This window comes from Crotalus tigris, unplaced genomic scaffold (assembly GCF_016545835.1).
Source record: "Crotalus tigris isolate CLP2741 ecotype Arizona unplaced genomic scaffold, ASM1654583v1 scf7180000019608.391392, whole genome shotgun sequence".
Classification (NCBI taxonomy): Eukaryota; Metazoa; Chordata; class Lepidosauria; order Squamata; family Viperidae; genus Crotalus; species Crotalus tigris.
This window is the reverse complement of record NW_024097621.1, coordinates 30,370-57,250: the sequence shown is the minus strand read 5'-3', so window position 1 is coordinate 57,250 and position 26,881 is coordinate 30,370. Positions and strand designations below refer to the sequence as shown.

The 26,881-nt window shown below is 36.1% G+C and overlaps 1 protein-coding gene across 2 annotated transcripts; it reads left to right on the top strand.

Annotated features, from left to right (window-relative positions):
* The first annotated feature begins 1,292 nt into the window (after positions 1-1,292).
* On the top strand, positions 1,293-19,908 carry MFSD1 (major facilitator superfamily domain containing 1). Of its 2 annotated transcripts, XM_039363878.1 has the most exons (17): positions 1,293-1,512; positions 2,141-2,193; positions 3,020-3,132; positions 4,605-4,647; positions 4,808-4,875; positions 5,107-5,215; positions 6,678-6,780; positions 7,522-7,620; positions 8,617-8,728; positions 9,600-9,656; positions 10,012-10,168; positions 10,785-10,882; positions 12,180-12,292; positions 13,149-13,196; positions 14,181-14,241; positions 18,289-18,400; positions 19,478-19,908. In XM_039363878.1, exons 1-17 carry the CDS (start codon positions 1,335-1,337, stop codon positions 19,535-19,537), a joined length of 1,584 nt encoding a protein of 527 aa, XP_039219812.1. In that variant the 5' UTR covers positions 1,293-1,334; the 3' UTR covers positions 19,538-19,908. The 2 variants fall into 2 exon arrangements, with proteins under 2 accessions (XP_039219812.1, XP_039219813.1); XM_039363879.1 differs by lacking the exons at positions 18,289-18,400; positions 19,478-19,908 and adding an exon at positions 17,398-18,135 and having other exon boundaries at positions 1,294-1,512.
* Positions 19,909-26,881: the final 6,973 nt, after the last annotated feature.

Sequence of the window (26,881 nt, the reverse complement as noted above, 5' to 3'; positions counted from 1 at the left end):
TATCACGTCTCATAAATAGATGATACAAAGCACAATCTACTAACACAAAGTCTGTAATGCTCCCTGACCAAAAAAGCAAAAAGCAAAAGCAAAAACAGTTCTTCCCATTCAAATGATAGGTTATTTATTGTCTGTTATGCCTACAGAAAAGTTACACTGAAATATAAATTGGATTGACATTCAAATAACAATATTCAGGACAGAGAACAGAAGCTATAACAATTAAGCCAGCACAAACTTTACTAATTTTCTGAAGTACAGTAGGCTAAATTAAGAGGATGTTTTTGTTTTTATGAAATTCTATACTTAGCAGCAGCGCATATTTTGACTTTCACAGGGGTGAAGAGAAATAGGCTGAACCTCTAATTCACTTAAAAAGTACAATGTGTGTGGCTTATGAATGTATAAATTATGTTTAAACAATTCATCTCCCTAAAGAGAAAAACAGAAATCATTTGCTAAAAAATGAATCCTACTAAACTGACAACCTATTTATACCTATTCTAAACCATGAAAAAAGTCTTGCCCCAACCAATTTAAAAATGTAGTACTGTACTTAATTGCTTGTAAGAATTAAAGGTCTTGGGGTATTTTTTTGTTAGACAGATAATTTCCATCAGAAAGATATAATCATTCCTTGTGCCCAGGAAATTAACAATAAAGCAACAAATCCAGTTGCATTTCTGGAAGTGTCCTTCTAGCTTCATGAACTTTATGATGGATAGGTGCACTTTTGCAGAGGGGATTTTAAGTGTGTGGGATATATTGTTTTCATTGAAAGGTTCACTGTATTTCTATAATCATTCAAAAACCAGGACTATACTCCCCCCCAAAAGAATTAAATTAGTCTGTCCCAACCAAAGCAGGAAAACACACTGATTTTGATTTCAAGGAATTTCCATTTCTTATCACAGCCAACAAGAAAACTACAAATGCAACTACATTTGGGGACCTGACACCCCCCCCCCGTTCAAAAATGAGATATGCAGAGACTTAAATTTCTCCTGTAGGGTCTCTAAACTTGGCACTTATGAGACTTCGGGACTTTAACATGCTGGCTGGGAAATTCTGGGAATTGAAGTCCACAAGTCTTACGAGTGCCAAGTTTGTAAAATCCCTGATCTACAAGAAACACCCCCCCCCCCTTGCGATCATAGGCTCCGGCCACAACGCTTGACTTTTAAGCCACTCCCACCTCAAAGCCGGGCCTTCCCTTTCTGCCTACCGTGCTGAGACTCACGTGACCAGCCAGGCACGGTCACCTCATGTGACGGGGACTCACGTGATTCCTCGGGTTTTGCTGGCCGCGGGTGGCGACGGGGGGGTTGTCCAAGATGGCGTTGTTGGAGGAAGAGGCGCAGGCGTTGCTGGATGAGGATTCGCAACCCAAGGACCATTCTCAACCCAAGGACCATGGCGACCCTGCGCGCAAGCCCATGCTGGCCTTGTGCGACCCACAGCGGCTGGCTCACAGGCTGCTGGTGCTGGCGCTCATGTGCTTCCTGGGCTTCGGTCGGTGCTCCTGTCTTCCTGGTTGAATAGGGGCTGTGTCCGGGGAATAAAGTTTCGCCTTAAGAATAGTTCTTGCAGCTTTGGCCAGCGTGGGAGGATGTAAAGAAAATATGTCGTGGATGCACACTAGACAGTATAGATTCTGCCGCTCCCGTTTTGCTCTTAATTATTTCAAGGCATCGCTAGACGTGGGGCGACTCAAATGGGCTGAGCTAACGGTATGCTTTGCCTGCATTGCTGTTTTCCTTTTTTTCTGAAATGGATCAAGGAAGACAGAAAACGAAAGGAAAATGATGGAAGAAAGCAAACTAGTTATTGCTATTCCTTCAATCAGTTTTGACTAGGAGGAGAGAGCATTCATGGTTATTTTTAGCAATTGACATGATTGGAAAGTGCTATTTGCTGCTGATCCTGGGATTAGAGGTATTGGCATCACTTGGAAATTAATAAAGTCTGCTTTAGCTTTGATTCTCGAGGGTGGAGGGATATACATAAATAAATAAATAAAAATTTCTCCTTCTCTTTGCATAGTATTTTTTTGTAGATTCCAAATAATCTGCATAGATTATTTGACACAAGCATTTTCAGAATGTTTTTTAAATAATTTTTCTGCTCTGTTTGTCTCTAGGCAGCTATTTTTGCTATGACATTCCAGCAGCTCTGCAGACTCAAGTTCAGAGGGTGAGTGAAGAGCAAAATATGCTGAATTGCACTACTTTTTCTACTTAAATCTTTTATGCATTGTTTTTCCATAATAGCAAGAAATTTTCATCAAATGTTCTTTATGTTTCAGCAACCAGAAATGATTCCATATCAGATAATGAAAACTTAGTTAATATAATTGTTTTTTTCTGAAGAATCAGGATATTGATTGTGCAAGAATGACAGAAGTTGTCTGTTAAAGCTGTTGAGCATCAATTATCAAACAGAATGGTCTAAGAATATCTATTTTTCCTCCAGGAGGAAAAAAACCCACAAAAATTCAGATGTTTTCTATTTGTTTTATCTTAAAGGAAAAGAAAAGAGTATCCTGCCTGTTCAAAATTATGACAGTGTATGCTGTAAAGGGCACCCTTGATCACTAAGATATATAATCATTAGCTTCTTTAATGTGAAGAAAAGAAATGAGAAAATTAAAAATCAGCTGCAAGGATACTTTATTATAATAAATGCATCATCCTCTGAAGCAAAATGGGAGATAAATACAAAAACCAAAGCATGTAAGGTTTTTTTGACAAAATAGGAATTGTTTTCTATAAGGACCTAGAATATAAGGATTATCTGTTTACAGATAAGGAAGGATCCATGTGTAGAACATCCTAGTTCCTATCTGATTACTAGTTTTTTTTTTAAAAAAGCTATATGTTAACATTTCTTTGTTAACAAGACAACAGTTTTTAGAGGTATGATTTGAACTTGCAATAACAGATATTGTATTGGATGGATTATTCTATAAGAACATTTTAAAATTAAAGCAGTGCTTAAAGATTGTGTTTTTTCTATTTAGGATATGAAAGTGAACACAGCTAAGTTCATGGCACTGTATGCCTGGTATTCGTGGCCTAATGTGTTTCTCTGTTTTTTTGGAGGCTTTTTGATAGACAGAGTATTTGGAATAAGGTAATTATAACCATTTTTTCTTGAAGATAACTGCTAGATCCATTTTATATATATTTTCAAATAGCTGTACGGATATGAACTGTACTTCATTTATCTTTTTAATATGTTTAGTAGACAAATGTTCACATTTCCTTAATTGTCTTATTTGCTAGGGTTATGTGTGCTTCAAAAATTCCTGGGAGGAATCCACTCATCAAAATTAATATGACACTTGAAGATTGGGAACCTTTTTTCCTGGCTTGCCTAGAAGCCTGAAAAAAAGATGGGAGTCCTTTAATTAATAGAGAGTATTCTATAGGTGTATGCAAAACTGGTGGATTTAGAAAGGAAGCAGTTGGCAAGTGTTGGATCTTTCTATTTTCCCTCCAGATCATGCCAAATCTTTTTAGGGTCCAGGTGATCTGATCTGAAATACATAATTCAAACTGTAAATGGATTGAAGTATGTTTGTAAAGTCTGAAAGAGGCTTGCCTTGTGGAAAACACCACATCCAGAAGCTCTCAACCCATTTCTGGTTTGGATGATTACTTCTAGAGACTTTGAAATTGTGCTTAGAACAGCTTGCTCCAAAGGGGAATTTGAATCTTCCAGGCATATCTGAAACATTACATTCTATTCCTGAATTTGTGCATTTTGTACATTTTGAATTCTTCAATTACATGGAATTCCAAGCTCTTTTTCCTAATAGTTTTCCAAGAATTCACAGCTGAACCATTTACCGTTTGAAAGTAGATTTTTATTATTAGGGTTCTGGCATTTTATTTGTCCTGACCCCCAGCCCAAAATTGGCTTGGCATACAGTTTCAGAATTGTAACATAAGATGACATACACATCTCTTAATCTTCTCATTTGAATTTTATGAATGTTTTCACTTTTGTCTTTGAGAATATCTAGAACTAGCTTACTCTGTTGCTTATTTAGATCCTACAGTTGTGCTCAATATGAACCAAGAAAGGGCTCCTCTAGGCAATTAAATAGTTCTTTGTATTTTTTCCCCCTGATTATTTTACTTCATTCTTAGATGTCCTAATTTTCCATTTTTTCTCCTCAAAAGTCAACTTTCTATTGCTCCTTTTTGAATTTTCATGTGGTACTTTAGAGAGGACTCCTCCCCCTCCCCCGCTGAAATCAGTGTGATGTAGTGGATGAATTTCTCATCTATAAAAAGTTCTCTTAGTGACTTTGATCTTGCAGGATATGTGGGAAAAATCGACATGGAAATAAAGCTATTGGAAGAAAGGTGGAAATATACATTTGATCTATTTTTATGATTCCTGATGGTACTCTTTTGGGTAAATAAATGGTAGCTTTCAAACAATTTCATCCAGAAGAGAGAAAAGATTCTTCAGTTTAGTCCATTTAGTCATTTCTGAAGGAGAATTTTACCCCATTTGTAGTAAATTGTATCATTTTGTATGGTGGCAGTTCCCAATTACAATGCTGACTTTAAATTATTCAAACTCCTTTACAGGTGGGGTACAATAATATTCAGCTGTTTCGTCTGTGTAGGACAAGTAAGTGAAACAGATGGCAGTTTTATGCAGAAAAATAAATTAATAATTTCTCCAAAGCTGTGTAATTGTATTAATCTGTTTTATGCCAAAACAGTTGAAATACATGGCTGTGACATAATTTCTGTAATTAACTGAAAAGAGATGCATCTTCTTCTTACAGGTAATTTTTGCTTTGGGAGCAATATGTGATGCTTTTTGGCTGATGGAATTTGGCAGATTTGTATTTGGGTGAGTTTGGATATTGTCTAAATATTTGCTATATTTCATTTTAAAAATAGAGAATCCAATGAAGGCTTATGTATTTAAAATCAGAAATGGTTTGCAGAAACAATGGTTTACATCATTTCAATTTTATTTTAAAGTTACTTTGCAAATCAGCATGTATTGTAAATGGTATAGTTATAGTGGGGATTGCTTCATGTGTTTTGCTTCAAATACTCATATTCGTCTTTCATTTAGGATTGGTGGTGAGTCCTTAGCAGTGGCACAGAATACCTATGCTGTGAGTTGGTTTAAAGGAAAAGAATTAAATCTTGTTTTTGGACTGCAACTCAGCATGGCTAGAATTGTAAGTCTAAACACCCAGTTTTGTTTTTTTTACTATAATAATTGTTACACATGTTTGGCTATTCTAAGTGTTTCCATGTCTGTGCATGAGGTGAATAGATCAGTTAATGATTCTTTTTTTAAAAAAAGAAGGCATTTGATTACTTAAGAGTATTCTTTCATAAAGACTTCTAAAAAGTTAAACTTGATAAATCAGTTAAGCTTAGGAACAGCAGTAAAATTTGACTTTGTAGGTCATTTTTCCCTTTTATGTTAGCTTATTTAGAGGGAATGTCTGGACATTTTGAGACATCAAATGGTAACTGAAAAGTCGGAGTCTGAATTTTGCAAGGATTTTGTTATACTATTAATAAAAAGGTACACGTGCACAATTATTGTGTGCGCTTAAAGTAATTCCAAATTGCATGAAGAACATAAACAGTGGTGCATTTTAATGCAGCCCTATTGCTAGTGGATTATCTCAGATAGCTGATGTTGACTGAGGTTTATGGGTGTCATAGTCCAAATTACTGGGAGGATGGGCGAGCAGGTTGTGTGTTGATGGCCTAGAACAGTGTTTCTCAACCTTGACAATTTTAAGGCATGTGGAATTCAACTCCCAGAATTCCACAGCCAGCAGTGCTGGCTGTGGAATTCTGGGAGTTGAAGTCTACATGCCTTAAAATTGTCAAGGTTGAGAAACACTGGCCTAGAAGAATATATATTCTTGTTGAGTATTCCAAGCATCTGATCAAAATGATATCTAAATGGATGCAATTTTATTTGTTCCAGTTGAGGACTGCCAGTTCTAAGAAATGTTTTTTCAAAGATTCCCTAAAAACATGTACAATGCACACTGTACTAAGCCAGTTACATTTGGAATTTAGATGGGAAAAGAATGAATATAGCTAGGAACCACTATAGAATAATAGTTAAAATGTTGGACTAGAGTAATGGAGTGCCAGGTTCAAGTCCATTCACAGCTTTGATAATCTTGGGCCAGTCATACTTTCTCAGCCCAAATTATTCCACATTGTTATTGTAAGGAAAAAAAAATATGTACACAGTCTTTTGTTGCTGGAACAAGAATAGGATGTTAGATATGTGCTTTGTAAAGCTTGAAGTGAAAAATATATACCGTATTTTCCGGCGTATAAGGTGACCTGGCATATAAGACAATCCCGGACTTCGGTGCCGATTTCCATGCCTAGAATGTTGTCTTATCTGCCGGAAACTACTGTAACTACCCCCAACCTCGGCGCCGATTTCCGCACTTTAGAAAGTCGTCTTATACGCCGGAAAATACGGTAATATAGAACATTTCCTATTGATCAGAAGGAAAAAAGGATACTGAATCTTTTCTGATATCTATATAGAAGCTTAAGATTCAAATTAAATTTTATTTACAAAGATTCTTCTGGGCTTGTTGTTTTTTGATATAATGAAGGGAAATAATATAGCTTAATTATAATGATTATCTCTAGGGGAGCACCGTGAATATGAATATTATGGGATGGGTGTACTGGAAAGTTCATGATCTGTTTGGTTCTACAGGCCATACCACTCTGGGCATAGCACTCTTGATAGGTTAGTAAATATTTTTACTGTTTACAAAAATAATGTATTTTTTTATTTCAGGAATTAAAAATCTGTTCTTAAACTATCAATTTTCAGTTTTATAAAGCTTGTCCTTCATGTAGATTGCAGCATTTCTTAACCTTGGCTGCTTTAAAGATGCATAGACTTCTCCCTGAATTCCCCAACCAGCATGCATTTCAGGAGTTACCATTTTCATCACTTAACGGATTTCTACTTTGAAGCCTTAGCATTGGCTGAAGCCTTCAAAAGCCTTCACTGTGGCCCTGACGTGCTCTCCAGATATTGCCACTCTGTTGTAATGCTTCATGTGATAAAAGCAAAACATTATTTATAAAATGGATATTGAATGCTTTGCATATTTAATTTAAATGGAATCAGGTTCTGATTTGATACTGATGCAACCCATTTCTTTTGCCCCATTGTTCTTTGCACTGTTACCCCCAATAAGCCACTTAAGACTTAGTGTGATCCTTGGCATGAAAAAAAATACCCTCTACACAATTTATACCTGGGTTCTTTATTTTCAGGGCCTCATCTTGAAATATTTTTGTGATATAATGCTTTTAGCAATTGGTTTGATAAAGCCATTGGTAGATAGATTCCACATTCATTTATACTGTGTATATACTTTATACACATTATACTGAGAATGTGTAGAATTGTAAACCAATTTTATGCTCATTTATGGCATAAATGTTATTAATTTGCTTTCTGTTCTATTAATTGCAGGTGGTACTACATGTATCTTTTCTCTAGTTTGTGCTCTTATTCTGGCTTACCTGGACAAAAGAGCAGAGAAAATTCTTTGCAAAGAACAAGGGAAAACTGGTATGTTGGTCTCCTTCGTTGCCTCCCTCCTCTAAGTATGCTAAAACTGAGAATAGGAGGATTGACTTTGCTCATCTTGGCCATAAAGTGTTTGAGTACCAGACTTCACTCTGATTGGGAAATTAAACAATTTTTAGCTTCTTTCCTTGCTGTGGAGCTTTTTTGCTGATAAAATGAATGATCTGTGACTTGTTTTTTCCAATGAAATATATGAGCCACTTAAATATGAGCCAGCAGTGTGCTGCAGCTGCCAAAAAAGCCAACACAGTGCTAGGCTGCATTAACAGGGATAGAATCAAGATCACGTGAAGTATTAATACCACTTTACAATGCCTTGGTAAGGCCACACTTGGATAGTGCATCCCAGTTTTGGTCACCATGATGTAAAAAAGATGCTGAGACTTTAGAAAGCGTACAGAGAAGAGCAACAAAGATGATTAGGGGACTGGAGGCTAAAACATATAAGGAATGGTTACTGGAATTTGGTATGTCTAGTTTAATGAAGAGAAGGACGAGGGGGTGACATGATAGCAGTGTTCCAATATTTCAGGGGTTGCCACAAAGAAGAGGGAGCCAAGCTATTGTCCAAAGTACATGAAGTCAAGACAAGAAGCAGTGGATGGAAACTAACCAAAGAGAGAAGCAACCTAGAACCAAGGAGAAACTTCTTGACAGTTAGAACAATTAATCAGTGGAACAGCCTGCCTCCGGAAGTTGTGAATGCTCCAACACTGGAGGTTTTTAAGAAGAGATTGGACAGCCATTTGTCTGAAATGGTATAGGGTTTCCTGTCTGAGTAGGGGTTAGACTAGATGACCTCCAAGGTCCCTTCCAACTTTATTATTACTATACGTACATGAATCATTCCTATTCTGCAACTGTCATAATTACCTAGTGTTCATAATTCCTTGAATGTGACATTTTATATACTTGTCAAGGATGTATCATATTTTTAATGGTGCAGATAGCTAATGCTGGCATTTCTTTTTTCTCAAGGTGAAGTAATAAAAATAACTGATGTAAAAGACTTCTCATTATCATTATGGCTCATATTTTTAATCTGTGTTTGTTATTATGTGGCTGTCTTCCCTTTCATTGGACTTGGAAAGTAAGTGCATGATTATCAAGAAATCAGATTTATTTGGCTGTTATAAAATGTTTATTATATTTCTATCAGACTTTTAAGTATGTTTGTGTACTTCAGTGTGGTTTTTGCTTTTTAAAAATGTGTTTGCCTTTAATTAAACAGAACAGAAAAATTTAAAACAATATAAAAGACAAACAAGGAAAAATGCTTTTGACTTTGAACCTAAATTATGGGCTTTGCTTATGCGTGATAGAGGATTATGGGAATTGAAGTCAAACACCTGGAGATTCTGATTTGACTTTACTCATCCAAGTATTTTCTATATAGATATTGCCTGATTTTTGTCCCTTTAACATTGGATGGAACATATGGGCCTCATGATGGTAGATGGGTAGGTAGATGGTGCCTTTACCTAATGTGGATAGCAGTTCAGCTAGTCTTTTACTTATGACTGGTTGAAGTTATGACTTACCAGAGAAAGGGGACTTAGGACCAGATCTGAAATTCCAACGTCCCTTTAAGCTTCACTTAACGACTGAGTTTCCAGTCTCAATTGTGCTCACTAGACAAGGATTGCCTGTAATGTGACTACCTTTCCAACAGTGTTGCTTACAGTTATTTTTATGCATTCTATCTAAAGTGATAGGGTGAGACTAAAACTCCCTGAGTTCCTACTCAATAGTCAACAGCCATGTATGCTACACATATTGCTTCCTTCTCTAGAAAACATCAGGGAGACTTACATACAATGCAGAATAATTTATTTAAGTCAAGAATGTTTTTGTGATTTGTCACTAGTCCACATAATGTTCATCTGTTGCTAGATATGCAGATTACTTACAGTCTAAGCTGATACAGAACCACAAAAATATCCTTGATTATTGTTTTACAGAGTTTTCTTCATTGAGAAATTCAAATTTTCTTCTCAAGCAGCAAGTGCGATTAATAGGTCAGTGTTATTAATTTTAAGTTGCTTTATTGTTGCATTAACCATTATTTCCATGAAAGAAGTCTACTTCAAGCTTGTGCTTCCAAAAATCTTTAATGTCCTCCTTAAAATAAGATCATGAAAGGAAGTGCAAAATTTCCTTATTATTGTGCTATATGCTCTAAGTTATAGCCTTAAAAAAAATCTTCAGAATTTTGTGAGTTTATTGATATGAATCATTATATATCTCAATGTATCAAGTCATGGATAATTGAAAGGTGACTTGGAGAAAAAAGGGTGAAGGACAGAAGAATTATTCTGTGGTGGGAAAATTGATCTCATTGCTTTGACATGACTTTTCTGTTTTCCATTTCAGCATTGTGTATGTCATATCGGCCCCAATGTCCCCTATCTTTGGAATTCTAGTAGATAAATTTGGAAGGAACATCTCATGGGTTATGTGTGCAGTGGTGGGATCTCTAGCCTCTCACATTATGTTGGCCTTTACTTTCTGGAACCCTTGGATAGCAATGGTAGGTAATTCATTCAAGTTTATATTTTGTGAAATAAAGTATGTCAAGTACTTTGCCCTTAAATGTGCATCCCTATTCATTTGGATATCAACTTCCATAATCCCAAACATAAGGCTATGCTAGCTGGATCAGTATGCTTCCAGCAGATTTAGAGGAGCACAGCTTAATAAAACTGTTCAAAAATTTTGATCACCTTCCTCTACAATCCAGATGCCAGGCTTTCTATAGCATTGGCAAAACATGGTCTTCCAAATATTGCTGAATTTCACTGTCCATCAGACTTCGGCAACACGATTGGGGTGTGATAATGAGAGTTCCAGTCCCATAAGTTCTGGATGGCTTCAATTCCCCCATACATGTGTACTGCCAGTCTAGATATTAGTGATAATGGTGCATCTAATGATGTTAGATACTGTTGGCTGTTGCATTATTTAGCTCAGCAGCTGCACTTAGTTGCTGTTTAACTGCAGAAAAACAAATGAAGCAGCTTTACAACTGGGTAACAGAATAGAAGAATGACATATTTATTAAGCCCATACAGTTTGGTCTCTTAGGAACTTTGGTTTGCTCACTCTTAATGCCTAGTATAAATGCTTTTTTTTTTTTTCTCTTACAGTGTTTGCTTGGAGTTGCTTATTCCTTGCTTGCCTGTGCCTTATGGCCTATGGTTGCTTTTGTTGTCCCCGAACACCAGCTGGGAACTGCCTATGGATTGTAAGTAACAGATCTTTGGATCTCGTAGCATGTCATCTTTAAACTTCTGATCATAACTCTTCTATAGTCCCCTGCCATTTTATTTATAGCTCCATATTTGACTATTCTACATGCGTAGCAGATTACTATTTGGTTAACCTGGGGGGCGGATGTTATGCAAATGTTCCAAAATAAGGAATACTTGGATACAGCTCTGAGTACTAGAAATTGTCCTTGATTTAAGATATTCCAGGCCTGATTCAAAATCTGCATTTAAGTTTGTTTGTTTTTTGCTGACTTCCACAACTGATTGAAAGTATGTGCTGTGACCAGATTGAAGTGCAACAAGAAAGAAATGGATTGCATGCAGGCACATCTGACCAGTGTGTACAATATCGGAGCCTATTCCAGATCCCTTCTGTCTCTCCAGTTGACTTCTTGGAATAGTGTTCATTTCTCCAACATTAAATGTCTGATGGAGACATGAGTGTTGACCCGCAAGGGCAGATCTCTGAACATTTTATGTACTGCATATCCCCACGCGTGTGCCTCCTTGACCATGCACAGTTATCAATATATTGTTGCCTGGGATTGTAAAAGTTTTGTTCACGCAAGCTTCAGAAATGCTTCAGAAGAAGATGGTTTGGGTCTCATAAGAACAGCATTTCTGTTCCTTTGATTAAACAGCCTATTTTTGTTGACACTCCTTTGTGAATCTGAAAAACAGGGTTGCTGTTTTAGGAAATTGATTAATGTGTGACTTTTGAAGCTTTTCTTCCAGGATCACATGGAACTGTGAAAAAAAGTGTATCAGACAGGACCCTCCTTGGTTTTCATGAAGATAAAGGGAAAAAGTGCAGGCAGACTTTTAAGATTTGTTACTATAACCGTATAATAAAAATAGAATTCATAATTTTGGTTCACTAATCGCCTCCAGCATCAATCTTGCAAGTTTCAATACATCCCCCTCCCTTTATCTTTGTGAGATCTAGGGAGGATACTCCCTGAGATGTTTTCTACTTCAGGCTTAAATTTCTTTGATGATTATCTTGATTGCAGTTCTTTCTTCTGTTCTACATGGTTATTCCTTTTCCCCATTACAGCAGGTGAGACTGTCTTTTCTGTAAAGATGTGGCTTCTTTCTACTTCTTTTTAAGTGGTAATTATCTGTCTTGGACTTTAATACACAAATACCATTTCAGTTGGCGTCTAAGATGTTTTATATTTTACAGAAAAAGCAGAGGCAGCTTTCTAAAGTTACTTCTTTGTGCTGATTGGAAACTAAGTGGGGTTATGGAATGTTCTTTCTGTTTTCCAGCATGCAGTCGATCCAGAATTTGGGCCTTGCAATCATTGCCATTGCTGCTGGTATGATATTGGATTCCCGAGGATATTTCTTCCTAGAAATTTTCTTCAGTTCTTGTTTGTGTTGTAAGTATAAAGTCCTATGAAAGAGATATACTGATGTTGTATATAAAGGAATTACACAACATCAGTAGTTTGTGAAATAGTTTTAGAAATTGCTTCCAAGAGAAATTCTGATTAAATGCCTTTTTTTCCTCATCCTTCCCCATTTTTCAAATAAAAAGGAAGCTCCCCCTTTTTTTCTTTAAAATAACTCCATTGCATTTTATAAACTGGAATAAAATACTTTGAGAAAACTCTTGGTGGGTTTGTTTGTTTGACAGAGATGTAATTTTCATGTGGTTTAGTACTTGTGGGATATTAGGCAATGAATTTTGTTTGTTTCGGGCACTTTTTTTCTCTCCAAAAGCATTTGATTTCTATTCCCAGTCTGTGTCAGTCATTACAGAAATTTTCAGTGCATCTTCAGGGTTTCAGTTTGAATTACACTGTAACAGGTATTCTAAAAAAGAAGCATGTTGGGTAGCTGTAGGCCAAAACAAATCATGGGTTTACATCTGATCTTTATAAGAACCTATCAGGCTAACAAGATTTGAACAGAAGCAATTGTTTCTGCCACTCTGGCCCTCAGATCTTTATGGCCTTAAGCTTTTGTATTGATCGATCAGTTCCATGTCCTGGTTTTTCCTTACTTACTTGGTGTCTGGCTACTTTTGACACATTGCCCTCAGTCTTACATTTGGGGAGAAAAAAAAAACCCTTGTTGTAGAAGCTAGTTGTGACATCAAATATTTACACTTTAGTAGTATTCTTGTTGAAAATTGTGTACATGCTATTTTTGCTATGTTTGCATGTACATATTAAGGCTAATGTTCATGATATATTATTTTCCTTTATATAACTATTTATTTTTGCCTTGCAGTGGCCCTTCTTGCTGTAGTTATGTTATACTTTGTGAATTTGTTCAGAGGTAAGCATTTTGCTGTCTTATCTTGTCTTGACGCTTGCATTTTGAATCAGCAATGTGCAAAAATGGTAACTTTACCTTGAAATAACATTATAACAGATTCTTTTAAAATAAAATACATCAGCTATTCTTTGCTGATGGTTTAAATGTAAAAATGTAAAGATTCTGATTCTTGATTGTCTTTTTTTATAGATTTTTCTTTTATAGATAATTTACTGGGGTTTTTAATCTAATATATTGAAATTGCAATTCTTTTGATTTTTCTAAAAGTATAATCAGTTTCACTTCAAAGGTCATTTACACAACTGTGTTTTCTTGAAAGAAAGACTAGAGTTGAGCCCAATTAATAAACTTCAAAATAGAATTATCTTAGATTCCAGTGGAAATAGACAAATATTTTTCTGTTTGATTATATTTTGATGGAGTGAAGGAAGTTCAGTCTCTATGAATGTTGACCTCTTTGGATAAATATAATATATTCATAGGGGAAGGTGTTGATTGTAGCAGAGAAGGCAATGTGGCAAGTAACTAGGGGCCAAGCCAAAAGGGCTTGTTATGTTAATACCAGCATTTTGAATTGCATCCCAGAATTTATTTGCAGCAAGTGGCGGTATGCAATAAAATGAACAGTGCACTTATTCATTATAGCAAGGAGGCCACAATATATTTAATCAATTGCAATTTCTGAAGGTCTTGAAAAGTAGTCCTTTGTGGAATGCATTGCAGTGCAATAAATTTGGTGGGGACTTCTTTTGGAATCCAAACATAATTTTTGAAATTCTCCACATTTAACCAACTTTTACCTTCCTCAGATTGGAGTTTGTTTTTCTTCTCCAATTTGTTAAAAAATGTTTCCTAAATATTTAGGCCTCTAAGGTTGGACAACATAAACTTGTATTATGGTACCTATTTCTTGAGAATTAAAGATGGTAAAGATTTGTAAGAATGATGCCTTATTAAATTGTACATATATCCTTTCTTTCATAGACGGAGACCTTAACTGGTCTGCAAAGAAGAGAGAAAAATTGCAGAAGTTAGCCATGGCTGAGTAAGTACATAGTAGTGGTCCTACAGTATAGGTGGTATTAGAAAAATCCCTGGATTGCAAATTGGCATGCAAAAGATCTGAGGACTGAAATATATACTATTTTGATTTAATAGGATCAAAATGTTCATTGTATTGGGAGATGAATTTGTACGCCTGAGAAAATGTATTTCTTTGCAGTTTTTGAAAGGTAAAAAAAGCTTATCCCTAGTTACACAAATACCGTATATGCCAGCGTATAAGGCGACTTCCGCAAGCGTTAAAATCGGCGCCAAAGACGGGGGTCGTCTTATACACTGAGTCCTCTTATACGCCGGAAATACTGGTAGTTTCTGACGTATAAGACGACGATCTAGGCATGCAACTCGGCACCAAAGACGGGGGTCATCTTATACGCCGGGTCGCCTTAAACGCCGGCATATACGGTATGTATAACTCTTCACTTTGGAATCACAGTAAATAATCTCAACAAAGGTTGCTGGTGGCTATATATATATCCATAAAAATACATATAATTAAAGAACTCTTGACAATTATCTCTGCAACCTTGGAGATTTAATACTCTTTGCAACAGCTTGAACTGGCTTCCAGAAGGCCATCAGGGAGGATACCAGCTAAATCTCAGGAGGGGGCACTGTTTCACATGGATGGAGCTTACACAAAAAGTAGTATTTTCTAGCTTTCTCACCCTGATTGTTACATGGATAGGATACATAAGTTGAATAGTTGTCCCAAAGGTGCTTTTCCAGGAGGCAGCTGGACTTCCTTTGTTTTTCCTTGAAGATGTTTTACTTCTCAACCTGAACCTCTTCAGAACTGAAGAAGCTTCTGGATGAGAAGTGAAATGTCTTCAAGGAAGAACAAAGAAAGTCCAGTTGCCTCTTGAAAAAGCACCTTTGGGACAACCATGACCTGATGACTGAGAATCTCCATAGACATTAAGCTGTGTAGTTATTTGTATTTTGTATAGCAGATGGTCCTGAAGGTATTCCAGTGGCCTCTAGGTAGGGCTTCATAAGGACAGAACTTTGAATTGTACTTGGAAATCTATTGGCAACCCATACGGGTGGCTCTGGCTTCCCAGGAGGAAAGCAGCTATGTTTTGTACTAATTGCAACTTCCATTTAACACTTGAAATATGTTGCACTGGTCTGTTATTAAATTTTATAGGAAATTTTGGGTCTTTCATTCTTTAAATATTTGTTTAAGCGGTCTTCAAATCTTTAATTATTGAGATTTTTTCAGAGCAGTATGAAAGAATCAAGTTCTTAAACACCATAAAAAGTTCATTCCAAATGTCTCTCCTTCTAAAGTCAAAACGCTTTCCTAGATTTTTCAGATATATCCTGAGGTTCATTGGAAATATATTGAGAAGAAAATAGTGGATAATTTAAGCTGCATCATAATAAACGAAAATAGGATTAAGTAGTGTTAAAACTATTCTCTGTATAATTGTTGGTAGAAATTTATAAAGAGACTTCATATATTACTTGAGTTGGTTTAATCACAGTCCTGGTTCTATGTACCATGTAACCCTATAGCAGCCAAATATATTTCAACATGAAGCAGCTTTTTTTATAAATTGCAGAAACGTGTTCTGGTGTATTATATAAAATAGAAGTGGTTCTCCTCTGTTGCTGGAGTCATTTTAAGGATCTGAAACATAGAGGAAAAAGGAATATAAAAGTAATTGACTGTTCAAATGCTGGAATTGAGACCATTTTTTATATATTAAACTTTAGAAATAGCAAAAATTCAGGCTTACCCCAAAACAACGAAATTCAGTCTTGTTCAAGTCATTTCTTCAGTAGTTAATTGAAGTACTGGCCTGGTACATATATAACTGCAGTTTTATATCCTTGCATTTTAACCTTTCTTCTGAATGTGTGAGTGTTTGTGCTGGATTGAGAGCATTGGATTTGCTTGCTTTGCTGCCCAAAATTTATTTATTTATTTGATTGTTTATGCCACCTGACTCCCAATTACAACACGCAGCCCACCCTGTGGCTGCAAGGCAATGGGGAAAAAAGTCACGCTACATCACGACACATCACGTGACGTCACAAGTTTGACACCTGTGCTCTAGGAGCACTTAATGTCAGATGAAGCCAAGACAAATTTTGCATTTTCTTTTTAGCATCTTAAAAATTGAGTTCTTAAATTGTGAAGATTTGCCCATTTACCAAAAGGTTACCATAGTAGTATGAGTAGTCAGATGGAATATGAAACTAAAAGGGTATCCACTGGAGAACTCTTCAGGGACAATGGGAATCTCAGTCTTAAAAATAATAATAGTAAAATCCAAATAAATCTAGAGCAGTGGTTCTCAACCTGTGGGTCGGGACCCCATTTGGGGTTGAACGACCATTTCACAGGGGTCGCCAAACAACGCAGTCCGCCATTTTTTCCCCCTTTTCCTTAGCTGTGCTACTCCTTTTTATTCTATTGGCTTTTGAAAGCCAATAGAATACACTCTCTTGAATAGAGTCTAATTCTATTGGCTTTCAAAAGCCAATAGGAATTGTCCAGGCTGTCTCTGCCCTGCTGACTCTGCCAAAAGTCCCATTCTGCAAACGGTGCTGCACCAGTTGAGTAGTCCTCGACTTACGACCGGTTGGGGGTCACGGCATTAAAAATGTTGAGAACCACTGATCTAGAGTGTGTGATGCAGGATCACTTTAGACAACAGAAATTACTGTGCTGTTCTAGCAGTTTAAAGTAAAGCCACCCGTCACCCAAAAGGCATTGATACTAGAATTTACATCAGACGTGTCTTCTTTTCTTTAATTAAAGCAAGGGTGACCAAATGTTTAACATCTTTTTTTTTCTTTTTTGGAAGGGGGAGGATAAGAGCCATAATGAATAACTAATGGAAAATGGGCAAAACTGTATCACGTATATTGTTTGGGAAGTTGTTTTTAAAGCCTTGTTAAGTTTATTTTGGAAATGTGTACAATAATTTTGAGTGGTTCCATTTTAATGTAGCAGGCAACTGTTAATTGATTTTCAGCAGTTGTGACTGGAGAAAATTGAGAACTGAACCCTCAGAGCAACCGCTTTCTGATAGTTCTTAATACATTCAGTCCTGCACCATGGCATTTTTGAGGGCCTTATAAGCACATAGTTACAATAACTTGTTTGCTACAATATGTTTTGCAGAAAAGAAATCTGAATAGGAAATACCTTCCAGAACTGGGCAGCACTTGATCAACAACAATCCCGTTGAAGAATATTCTAGTACATGTACATGTTCAAGTGATAGACCTCAAGTTGCACTCAAAAGTAGTTCACTCAGGAAAACTCAGTTACATTTGCTGAACATAACAGCATGTCAAACGTCTCTCTTAATCAAGGCACCCGGACTGCAAGCAGAGCATACTTTTTGTATATATGTATACTCCACATCGTTGAACAGACCTACTCTATTTGAAGCGAAGTCGGCTCCTTCAGCTCACTGAAGTTAATTGGCATGTGAATAGTGATATCTACCCTTCTGTTTTGTGAAAGGGTGGTTTGTCTACAAGATAATGATGTCTTGGTATTCACCAGCTTGTTTTCTGAAGGGATTGTTTGTTACAAAATGTGATGAGTCTCATTGCAAACCATGACTTTGTAATATTGTATGTCTTACAGGACCAAAAGAATGTAAATAAAATCCTAGTGGTATGATTTTTTTTAAAAAATATATCATTGAAAAACATCATCCTACTGATCAAAAGCCATGTTACTTTTAAAAAAGGGCAGCTAAGTTGCTGTTTTTTGTTTTTTTTTGTATTACAATTGTTTTCTGATTTTTTTTTTTGTTACGGGCAGAGATTATACTTTGGTTGACCATGTTGAAACTTGCACTTTGCACTTACATTTGACCTTAAATAATAAATATTGGACAAGAGTGTATTTGACTTTACTGTCTGTTAACATGTTTGACTTGCTCTCCCTTCCTTTAGCTGACAATACATCCGTACATTGATGTAAGAATAATATTCATTGAAAAATTAACCCACTCATCTTTCTATGTGTCTATTAATAACATTCCCTTTATTTTTGCAGAGCAAAAAGACTGGAAAAAATCAGACGTCAGAATGAAGATGATTTAGCCAAATTACAACCCAAGAGTGACTTTAGTTTGAGGAATAGATATCTCTGCAGATTAGGTGCTCAGGTACTGATAACCAAAACTATTTTAAAAAATGCAATAAGTGTTGCTTCAGTAAGGACTTTTTTTGCCAAATTAGCACTAGACACTTGTACCAAGCTCATATGAAGGCTTTGGTTTTTCTTGTTTATAACTTGCATGCAAAATAGTTAATATGTTCCCATCATAAAGAATTTCCAACTTCTGTGAAGTTATTTGGGAAAAAAATTCCAGTTGGCCAAAATGGGCAGAGCTGCTTCAATTATATTTTGAAAATCGGGAATGATTTGAGAGATTCCATCTTGTCTGTCTTTCCATCCTATCTATCTTATCTGATCTATCCATCTAATCTACCTGCCTGCCTTCCTTCCTACCTGCCTATCTACCTATATACCTATATGTTTTGTTAAGGCCACCCAACTCTATGAAGACTCTGGATGCAAACGTGGAAAACACAGCTAAAAATCAGATGACTGAAGTAAAACACCCCCCAACATCAAGAAAAAGTTGATAGGGTCTCCGTAGAGACCCTGACCTCAGGCCTGGAACTAGCTTAATCCTAGTGACTAACTTGTCCCATCTAGGTTGTTTTCTCGGCAGGAGTATAGTAATATTTTGTCACTATTTTCTTCAAATATATTTTTGAACTTAATCTGCACTTGTAATCATAATGAAATTTGACCATCCACCAAAAATTAATCTGCATGCAAAATTGTATTTTTTAAAATAAATAGTAGTCTAATAATGACATCTGCAGAAGGATATGCTATTTTTATTTTTCTACCAAATATAAGAATAACGTTAAGATGAAATCAAATGATAGATAAAAGCCATTTTATTTCATTTTTGTATACTGTAGTGGGCAAACAGTGCCTTTCATATTTGCTGAGCTACAATGACCAAGAACCTGATCAGAAACATCTGATTTATAAGCAGAAAATTAGAAGATCAAATTTCAGGGAAAATGATGCTAAGTATTTATGGACCTGTGTGCACATGAAAGTCAGCTTCATGCTGGAATTATGCATGTCTTAACCTGACCACTTCTGCTTAATTTGAAAATAATTGCTGATGAGATATCTTGCTTTTTCTTACTTTTTTCAGCTACCAGCCAACTGTGTTTGCCACTTATCTGCACTGGCACACAGAAGTGTGTTGAAATAGCAGAATTGTCATGGCATGGACAAACAAAATAAGAAATTGTATCAACACAAGACCTTACTCTTCTGTAACAGAGATCAACATATAGAATGACAACAGAATACTATTTAGTAGTTTTCTGGAAACAATAATAGCTGATGTCTTGGAAGACCTTAAAGAGCCTACATTGAACTCTGCTATAGTAGGATTTTTTAAAAATGGTGTTCATGGATTTTTATCTGATTGCTGCTTGGCTTAGAATCCACATCTGTTTGTAACATTAGGCTTAGAGAACAGTTCCCATTTGGTGTACAATTATGCAATATAACTGTATATCAGGTGTATACTGTGCTTGTTTATCCATGCATCAGAATAACTACGCTTTATCTCTGTGATGGGTGTTTTATTTATGTCCTACATTTCTTTCACTCAAAGAAAGAACTAATAGATATTAACAAAATAGATTATTTCTGTGAAATGTATAGCTTTTAGTAAACTTATTTTACAGTTTTTTTTCTCTTTGATAAGCATGGGTTGAACATAAACGTTAAGATGGTGCTACATAAATATTTCAGGTTTTGGATTATCTTTAAAAGCCGTTATAAAAATACAAATTACCGTAAATGCCGGTGTACAAGGCGACCCAGCATATAAGACGACCCCCGTCTTTATAGCCGGGCCGCATTCCTAGAATGTCGTCTTATACACCGGAAACTACCAGTATTTCCGGCGTATAAGACGACTCGGCGTATAAGACGACCCCCGTCTTTGGCGCCGATTTCAGCGCTCGCGGAAGTCGCCTTATACGCCGGCATTTACGGTAAACAGAGCATTAAGGTTAGGTATTTTTTTTTCATATTGACGCATTACAAAACGTTTCCTGTGGAAATTGCTAATTATTTGTTAGTATATTTTCTTAGCAAAGGAATTGTGAAAAATATGTAGAAGAGAGTTGGATAATTAAAATTAACAGTTCAATGCAATAATAAAGTTGATATGTTTTTGTAGCTGTAAAGATTAACAATCAGCACATTCTCAGGGAAATAAAGTCTAGACCAGGGGTAGGCAACCTTGGCTCTTTTATGACTCGTGGACTTCAATTCCCAGAATTCCTGAGCCAGCTGTGCTGAGGGGAGAGGTTTCCATGCTAAGCCATGCCAGCTCAGGAACTGTGGGAGTTGAAGTCCACGAATCATAAAAGAGCCAAGGTTGCCTACCCCTGGTCTAGACGATAGTCAAGACCCTGTTTAATGTACACTGATGTTGCACACACAGTGTGGGATTGGGCTGGGTTTCAATTCCACTGTCTGCCTTTTTTATTTTTTTGATGCCAATCCGTAGCAAATATCACAGGTTATAGTTCACTTGGAAACTAACCTTGGTGTTCAAGTTTTAAATTGCTACAGTAGCGGATCCTTTAGTATGAAAATTCTCTTGGTTATGTAGGACCTTACTATGGTTGCCATTGATTTTAAGGTTAGTATGTTGAGATTGATGGAAAAAGAACGTTGTAATCCAGTTGGATAATGTACCATAGTTTCCACATGTGTATTATGAGAAATGTCAAGTTAATTTATTTTGGCCATATCAAAAAACTGCTACTTTTGGTAGATAGGGAAAAATACCAATAATGTACTTTTGTGTGGCAACTATTAATTCACATCTAGCCCTAAATATATTTCCTTTATCTTGAACTCTTCTGCAGTGCAAATAATTGTTTACATCGCTGGTAATTAAGCTAGTCATGGCTGTGTGACCTTGCCCTTTAAAAAATTAATTTAATTTTGCCCATTGTGGTGAGATATGATATGAACACAACCCCAAAATAAAATTTCACTTATTCCCTACTCAGATTCTGCCCATCAAACAAATATTTCACAAAAGAGCTTGCTGTGTCCCCTTCTTGGATGCATCTCATTATAAAAGAAGCAGAGCGAGAAAATGTTATCCATCATATTGACTTTTTTGACTCCCTTGGTATCCCAGTAATCCACTAATAACAGAGGGTAACATATTGTTGTTATGGATATTAGAACATAGCCTCTAATTTTTGTATGAACTGACGATTATTTCAACCCTTAAAATTTTTTTTCCCTGGTAAATACAATCTTGTATGCATTCAAGGATCAGGTTTTTTTTCCCCCTTGGCATGTACAACCTCATCTTGAATTTCAAAAATCAGTTTAATTAATCCAGTGTGAGAGCTAAATAATTTTCATTAAGCTAGATATATTACAGTAACAGAAGTGGTGTTTGCATATTTCGGCTTAATGGACTGTTCGACTTGCAACAACTGTGACCCTTGCTAATCTCTAATACCTATAGCTCATCCTGTTTAAGAACTGCATTAATTAAGAGCTAGTTATTAAGTCTGGGCTATTGTGTACAGCCAAAACCAAATTGGAAAACATTCTTCATGATACAAATCAAAGATTTATTGTTCCATTACTGCTCAGTGAGCAAGTATCTTTGAACACTGACATGAATGGAAAAAACAATATTCAAAGAGATAATCACTTGGTTTCCTTATAAATTTTAATGTTGTGCTATCCTTGAGGTCCAGAATGTCTTAGGCTACACAATAATGTTTCCAATATTATTAAAATCATTGTCCAATTGGTGTTACATCACCTTCTTTATGTCTGCTATCTCATAGTTAACTCATTTGTTTTCCATACATATTGGATTTACTGTCTTGCTCCATGAAACAGATTGGTATAATCGCCCTCTCAAGAACATCTAAATTTTTCACCTGGATCACTTTCTAGTTTGTAAAAAAATATACAGTAAGCCTGATCATGCTAGGAAGTTCACATCCAACGGAAAATGTTATGGAAAAAAGATACAAAATTTTACTTCTCATTCCCTTTCTGTGGGATCATTTATTATTATTTATTATTAAATTAATATATAACTTAATTATAAATTATTAATAGATATTCAAGCCAGGCATCAAGCCAAAATCACCTATTTTATTGGTATAGACTAGCAATAACTCAGTTTAGAAGATTACATAGCATCAACAGAATAATGTTGCATAGAAAATTGATATGTTTTCCTTTTTTTTCATCCTTAGTATAAAAAACACTTGATATTTCTTGTTCATAAGCTCACAAGCTACAATTATGGTTTGGGGAAAGAAGGAGGTGTTGTTAGGTGTCTTAAAGTAATGCTCTTTTGTTTTCAGTCAGTTCATGAATTAATGTTTATTATTTTTCTTTGACTTTCCACTGTCATGGTTATGACAGATGAAACTCTTTAAAAGAACTTTGAGGCATTGTTTACCTTAAAGAATCTTTTATTAGAGAAACAAAGCATCGGCATTACATAGTTAAAGCCAAAAACTGAATTCCCCCTCCCTCCAATTAACAGTCATAAATCACATCCCCCAATTAGCTTGAAGCTCGGGCTTTCTCCCCAACTCCTTATCAATTCTGAGTGCAATAACCTTGATTCCTAAGGCTGAATTGTTGTTATGACTAACTGGACTCTCATCCACATCCCCCCTCCCAGCATCATCTAACTCAGTGTTTCTCAACCTTGACAATTTTAAGGCATGTGGACTTTAACTCCCAGAATTCCACAGCCAGCCATGGAATTCTGGGAGTTGAAGTCCACATGCCTTAAAATTGTCAAGGTTGAGAAACACTGAAATTTTTAACTCTAAAAGTGAAAGAGAAAAGATGGCTACATTTCCATCTGTTGTCAAAGCAAGAACATCCAATGTTAGCAGTGTTGACATCCAGCTGGAAAGAAAAACTCTCCTCTTCCAATACTTTTGTTGTATTTTGGTCATTTCATTGGCTGGTATCTATCTGCTGACAAGCAAAATATGCTTTATTCATGGAAGCTAATTTGTTGATGATTGGATGGTTCTGTGCTGCAGCCAGAGCCATGAGATCTATAGATAAAATAAATGTCTTAAGAATAAGTCTGATGGGAACTTCTTTAAAATTGAGGCAGAATTGCTTAACACCTTGAGGCCTCTGTCAGAGTCTCTTGTATAGCAGGCTGGGCAATATATGAAGCGGAAGTTCAACAGTTCTGGAAGACACTCAATTCGGGAAAGCTGCTTTTATCTTGAGACTTGACTGATAATCCTAAGAGCAGTTACAGGTAGGGAAACCTAAAGTCAAATCTGTGGCATTTCTGAAACAAGGCAACTATGATTAAAATGTAATGTAATGTAATCCTTAATGAACTGCAATTAAATATTACTATTCATGATGTAAAAAAAAACCTAAAAGTGATTTTTGTCTGCTAAAACAGTGTAATTCTGACTTTTGCTTACATAATCTTTTTTTTAATCCCTCCTGTATGCCCATTAAGAAATGTTCCAGGATACATAAAGGCGTTTCGCTCTTAAAATAATATTTCATCAACCTGAATCCTATTTTATTAAACTAGATTAAATAATATCTGTGACTTTTATTAACTCTTATCCTAAAAATAAGGTGAATTCCTGATATGAAAAAGAGTTGAATTAAAACCAGAAATTGCTAATGCCATTCTTACATAATTTCACAAAAGCAGTGGCTTCTTTCCAATTCATTTCCAATTCACTCTGCTGAATAGTTAAATAATTTTTTTTAAAAAATGCAATTTTGGGGTTCCATTCGTGAACCAGGAGGGTGGGGGAAAGAAGCCAGCAGCCCAGTATAATTGGCCATCCAAAGCAGAGGGCAGGGATTGTGGACTCTGCCTGCCAGAGTACACAACAGCCAATTGGATTGGAGGACATATAAGATGGAATGAAGTGCACAGCTGGAGTGAGGTGTTGAAATGTTACTTTTGATTCAAGGCAAAAAAGCTTGGAAGGAGGTTGTCTTCCAGGCAGCCTACAATCAGATTAAAGATCCATCCATTCCTGCTCTCCAAAATGCTAAGTAGTTCACCTTCATGCTGGTGGAAACCAGAAATGGCAACCATGAAAGGAGAATTTTGAGAGGGCGACAAGACAGCTTAAATGATTGAATGGTGTCTTTTTAAATGAAATGTAGGCTTTCTTCAGGCTTGTGCTGTAAATAAGCATTTGTGTGGTAAGCCAACATATCCATGCTTTGCTTAAATATATTTTCTTCAGTTAGAGAGAGAAAGAGAGAGATCACCATAAGATGATTGGGGACCGTCAAGAGGAGGTTGAAATGACAAAGCAGTGGGGTTTCTCAGAGATGGCTGTTTTGGCCTCTATGGACAATCTAAGGAATATATTCCATAGTTCTGCTCTTCTACTTGTTTTCTACATTAATCTTTTAAAATATTCATATTTATTCATTTAAAAGGGTTTTCATGTTTAATATCTGGTCATATATAATACTGCAGGGAGTAAGAATTTTGATGATTCAGGAAACAAATGATGGTATTCTGCATCCCACTTCAAAGTACTTTTTAAAGGTCCATATCACAAAAAAGGGAACCGTAAGAGAAATTGATAATTATAGCACTTAAAGGTTTCATGCTTCGGGCATTGCATATTATGTTAGAACTGCCTATCTATCACTGGCTGAACATAGGAAGGGCAGTAACATACCTGATGGGTCTTGATAACCCCGGACAGAAATAAAGGCTATTTGATGTCTTGGAATTCCTTGGAAATGCTGGAAATTTCTGCTTTGCAGCAAGCCAGTTTCTTGTTCTTAAGATGGGCATATACATTTGTTTATTTTGATTTGGCTGGGTTAGGAAGTCCAACTGCTGGAAACACTTGTTTCTGAGGACATTAATATCTCACTTGCATAAAAAGTTTTTATGTTTCTATTGTGTTCTTCAATCAAAATAGAGCTGGAAGGGACCTTGGAGGTCTAGTCCAGGGGTAGGCAACCCTGGCTCTTTTATGACTTGTGGACTTCAACTCCCAGAATTCCTGAGCCAGCCATGCTGAGGAGAAAGGGAGAGGTTTCCATGCTGAGCCATGCTGGCTCAGGAATTCTGGGAGTTGAAGTCCACTAGTCATAAAAGAGCCAAGGTTGCCTACCCCTGGTCTAGTCCAACACCTTACTCAAGCAATAGAAGTCTTTTTTGTATGGTAGTTGGTCAATTATAAAAGGATTTTTTTGCAAGGAACTCTATATCACAGAAAATTTAAGGTGACTAACTTGCTAACCTTTGAAAAGAACCTAGCACTTGTTATTGCTATACATACATTAAACTCAATGCAGACTCAACCACAGTTTCATGTGGGAGACAGGATCTTAGATCCAGACAATGAAAAACCTGCTAGGAAATTTCTGGAAGCTTGGCATTCAGACAAATCAGACAGTAAGATAAAACACATTTGCATACAATTCAAAAGGAGACAATAAAAAGTCTAGTAAGGAAACAAAGAGTAGAAAGTGCTAGATAAGTAGGGCTCAACACCAGACAAACATTCAAAAATAAAACAATAATCAACAAACCCCTGAGGAAGAAATGCCCTTACTAAAATGATATATAAACCAGGTAGCAAATCATACTCACTTGTACTGATGATATTACCTTGCAGTGAAACGACTGCACTCAAACAACCAACCTCCAGGATCATCAAGACCTTCACAGTTCATCCCTATATTCTTTTCTATTACTATCAGAAGACTTCAGATTTTCAATCGTTCACATAACTCAGTGCAGAAAAGAGCCAGTTTACCAAAAGTTTGTTCCACTGCTTAACTTTTTAGTGGTGAAGATTTGACTGCTATTTTCAGCATGTATGTGATTAGATAATACTATATGACATACAATCATCCAGATTTAAAAAATACCAATTTTTCTATATATCTTAGTAAGAGAAAGCAATATGGTAATTAAGAGTGGTTACTTTTTGTTCGATTATGTCCTGTACAATTTTAATACTTTTGTGTCAGGCAGCATTTTGGGGGAAAAGGATGTAATGTCCCAACCAGCCTTCTCAACCTGCTGCCTTTTAGATGTGTCAAGCATTAATTCCCAAAATTCCCAGCCAAGATAATTAAATATTGATAGACTGCTGACCCTCCCTTTCATTGAAAAGATTTAAATATATTACTAGGCAAAGGCTAGGCAATTTCAGACATTTGAGATACTTCCAAATTACCATTCTAGCAGCTTTCGCTAACTTTTCTGATAATAAAGGATGTTGGGAACTCTTAATTCAACATACTCTGGAATGCCATAGTTTGTTTTTATCCCTGGGTTAAGCAGTGTTTTTTGCTTGGTTTTAGCTTATGATTATGGACACAACTAGTTAGATTTATTCAATTATAGTGTGAACCCAACTAAATTAGGTTTATGGAGTAAATCATAATTTAAAAAGTTAGAATTTTGTGTGGTCCATATTCAAGGATGGGCTCTTGCTGCTGTTTGTCCACTGTAAAAAAAAGTCTGTTTATCACTCTGTTGTGATATATAGTCACA

Coding starts and splice junctions, on each gene's coding strand:
- MFSD1 (XM_039363878.1), top strand. CDS start 1,335: ATGGCGTTGTTGGAGGAAGAGGCGCAGGCGTTGCTGGATGAGGATTCG. Junction 9,657..10,011: donor GCAGCAAGTGCGATTAATAG/GTCAGTGTTATT, acceptor TTTCCATTTCAG/CATTGTGTATGTCATATCGG. Junction 10,169..10,784: donor GGAACCCTTGGATAGCAATG/GTAGGTAATTCA, acceptor TTTCTCTTACAG/TGTTTGCTTGGAGTTGCTTA.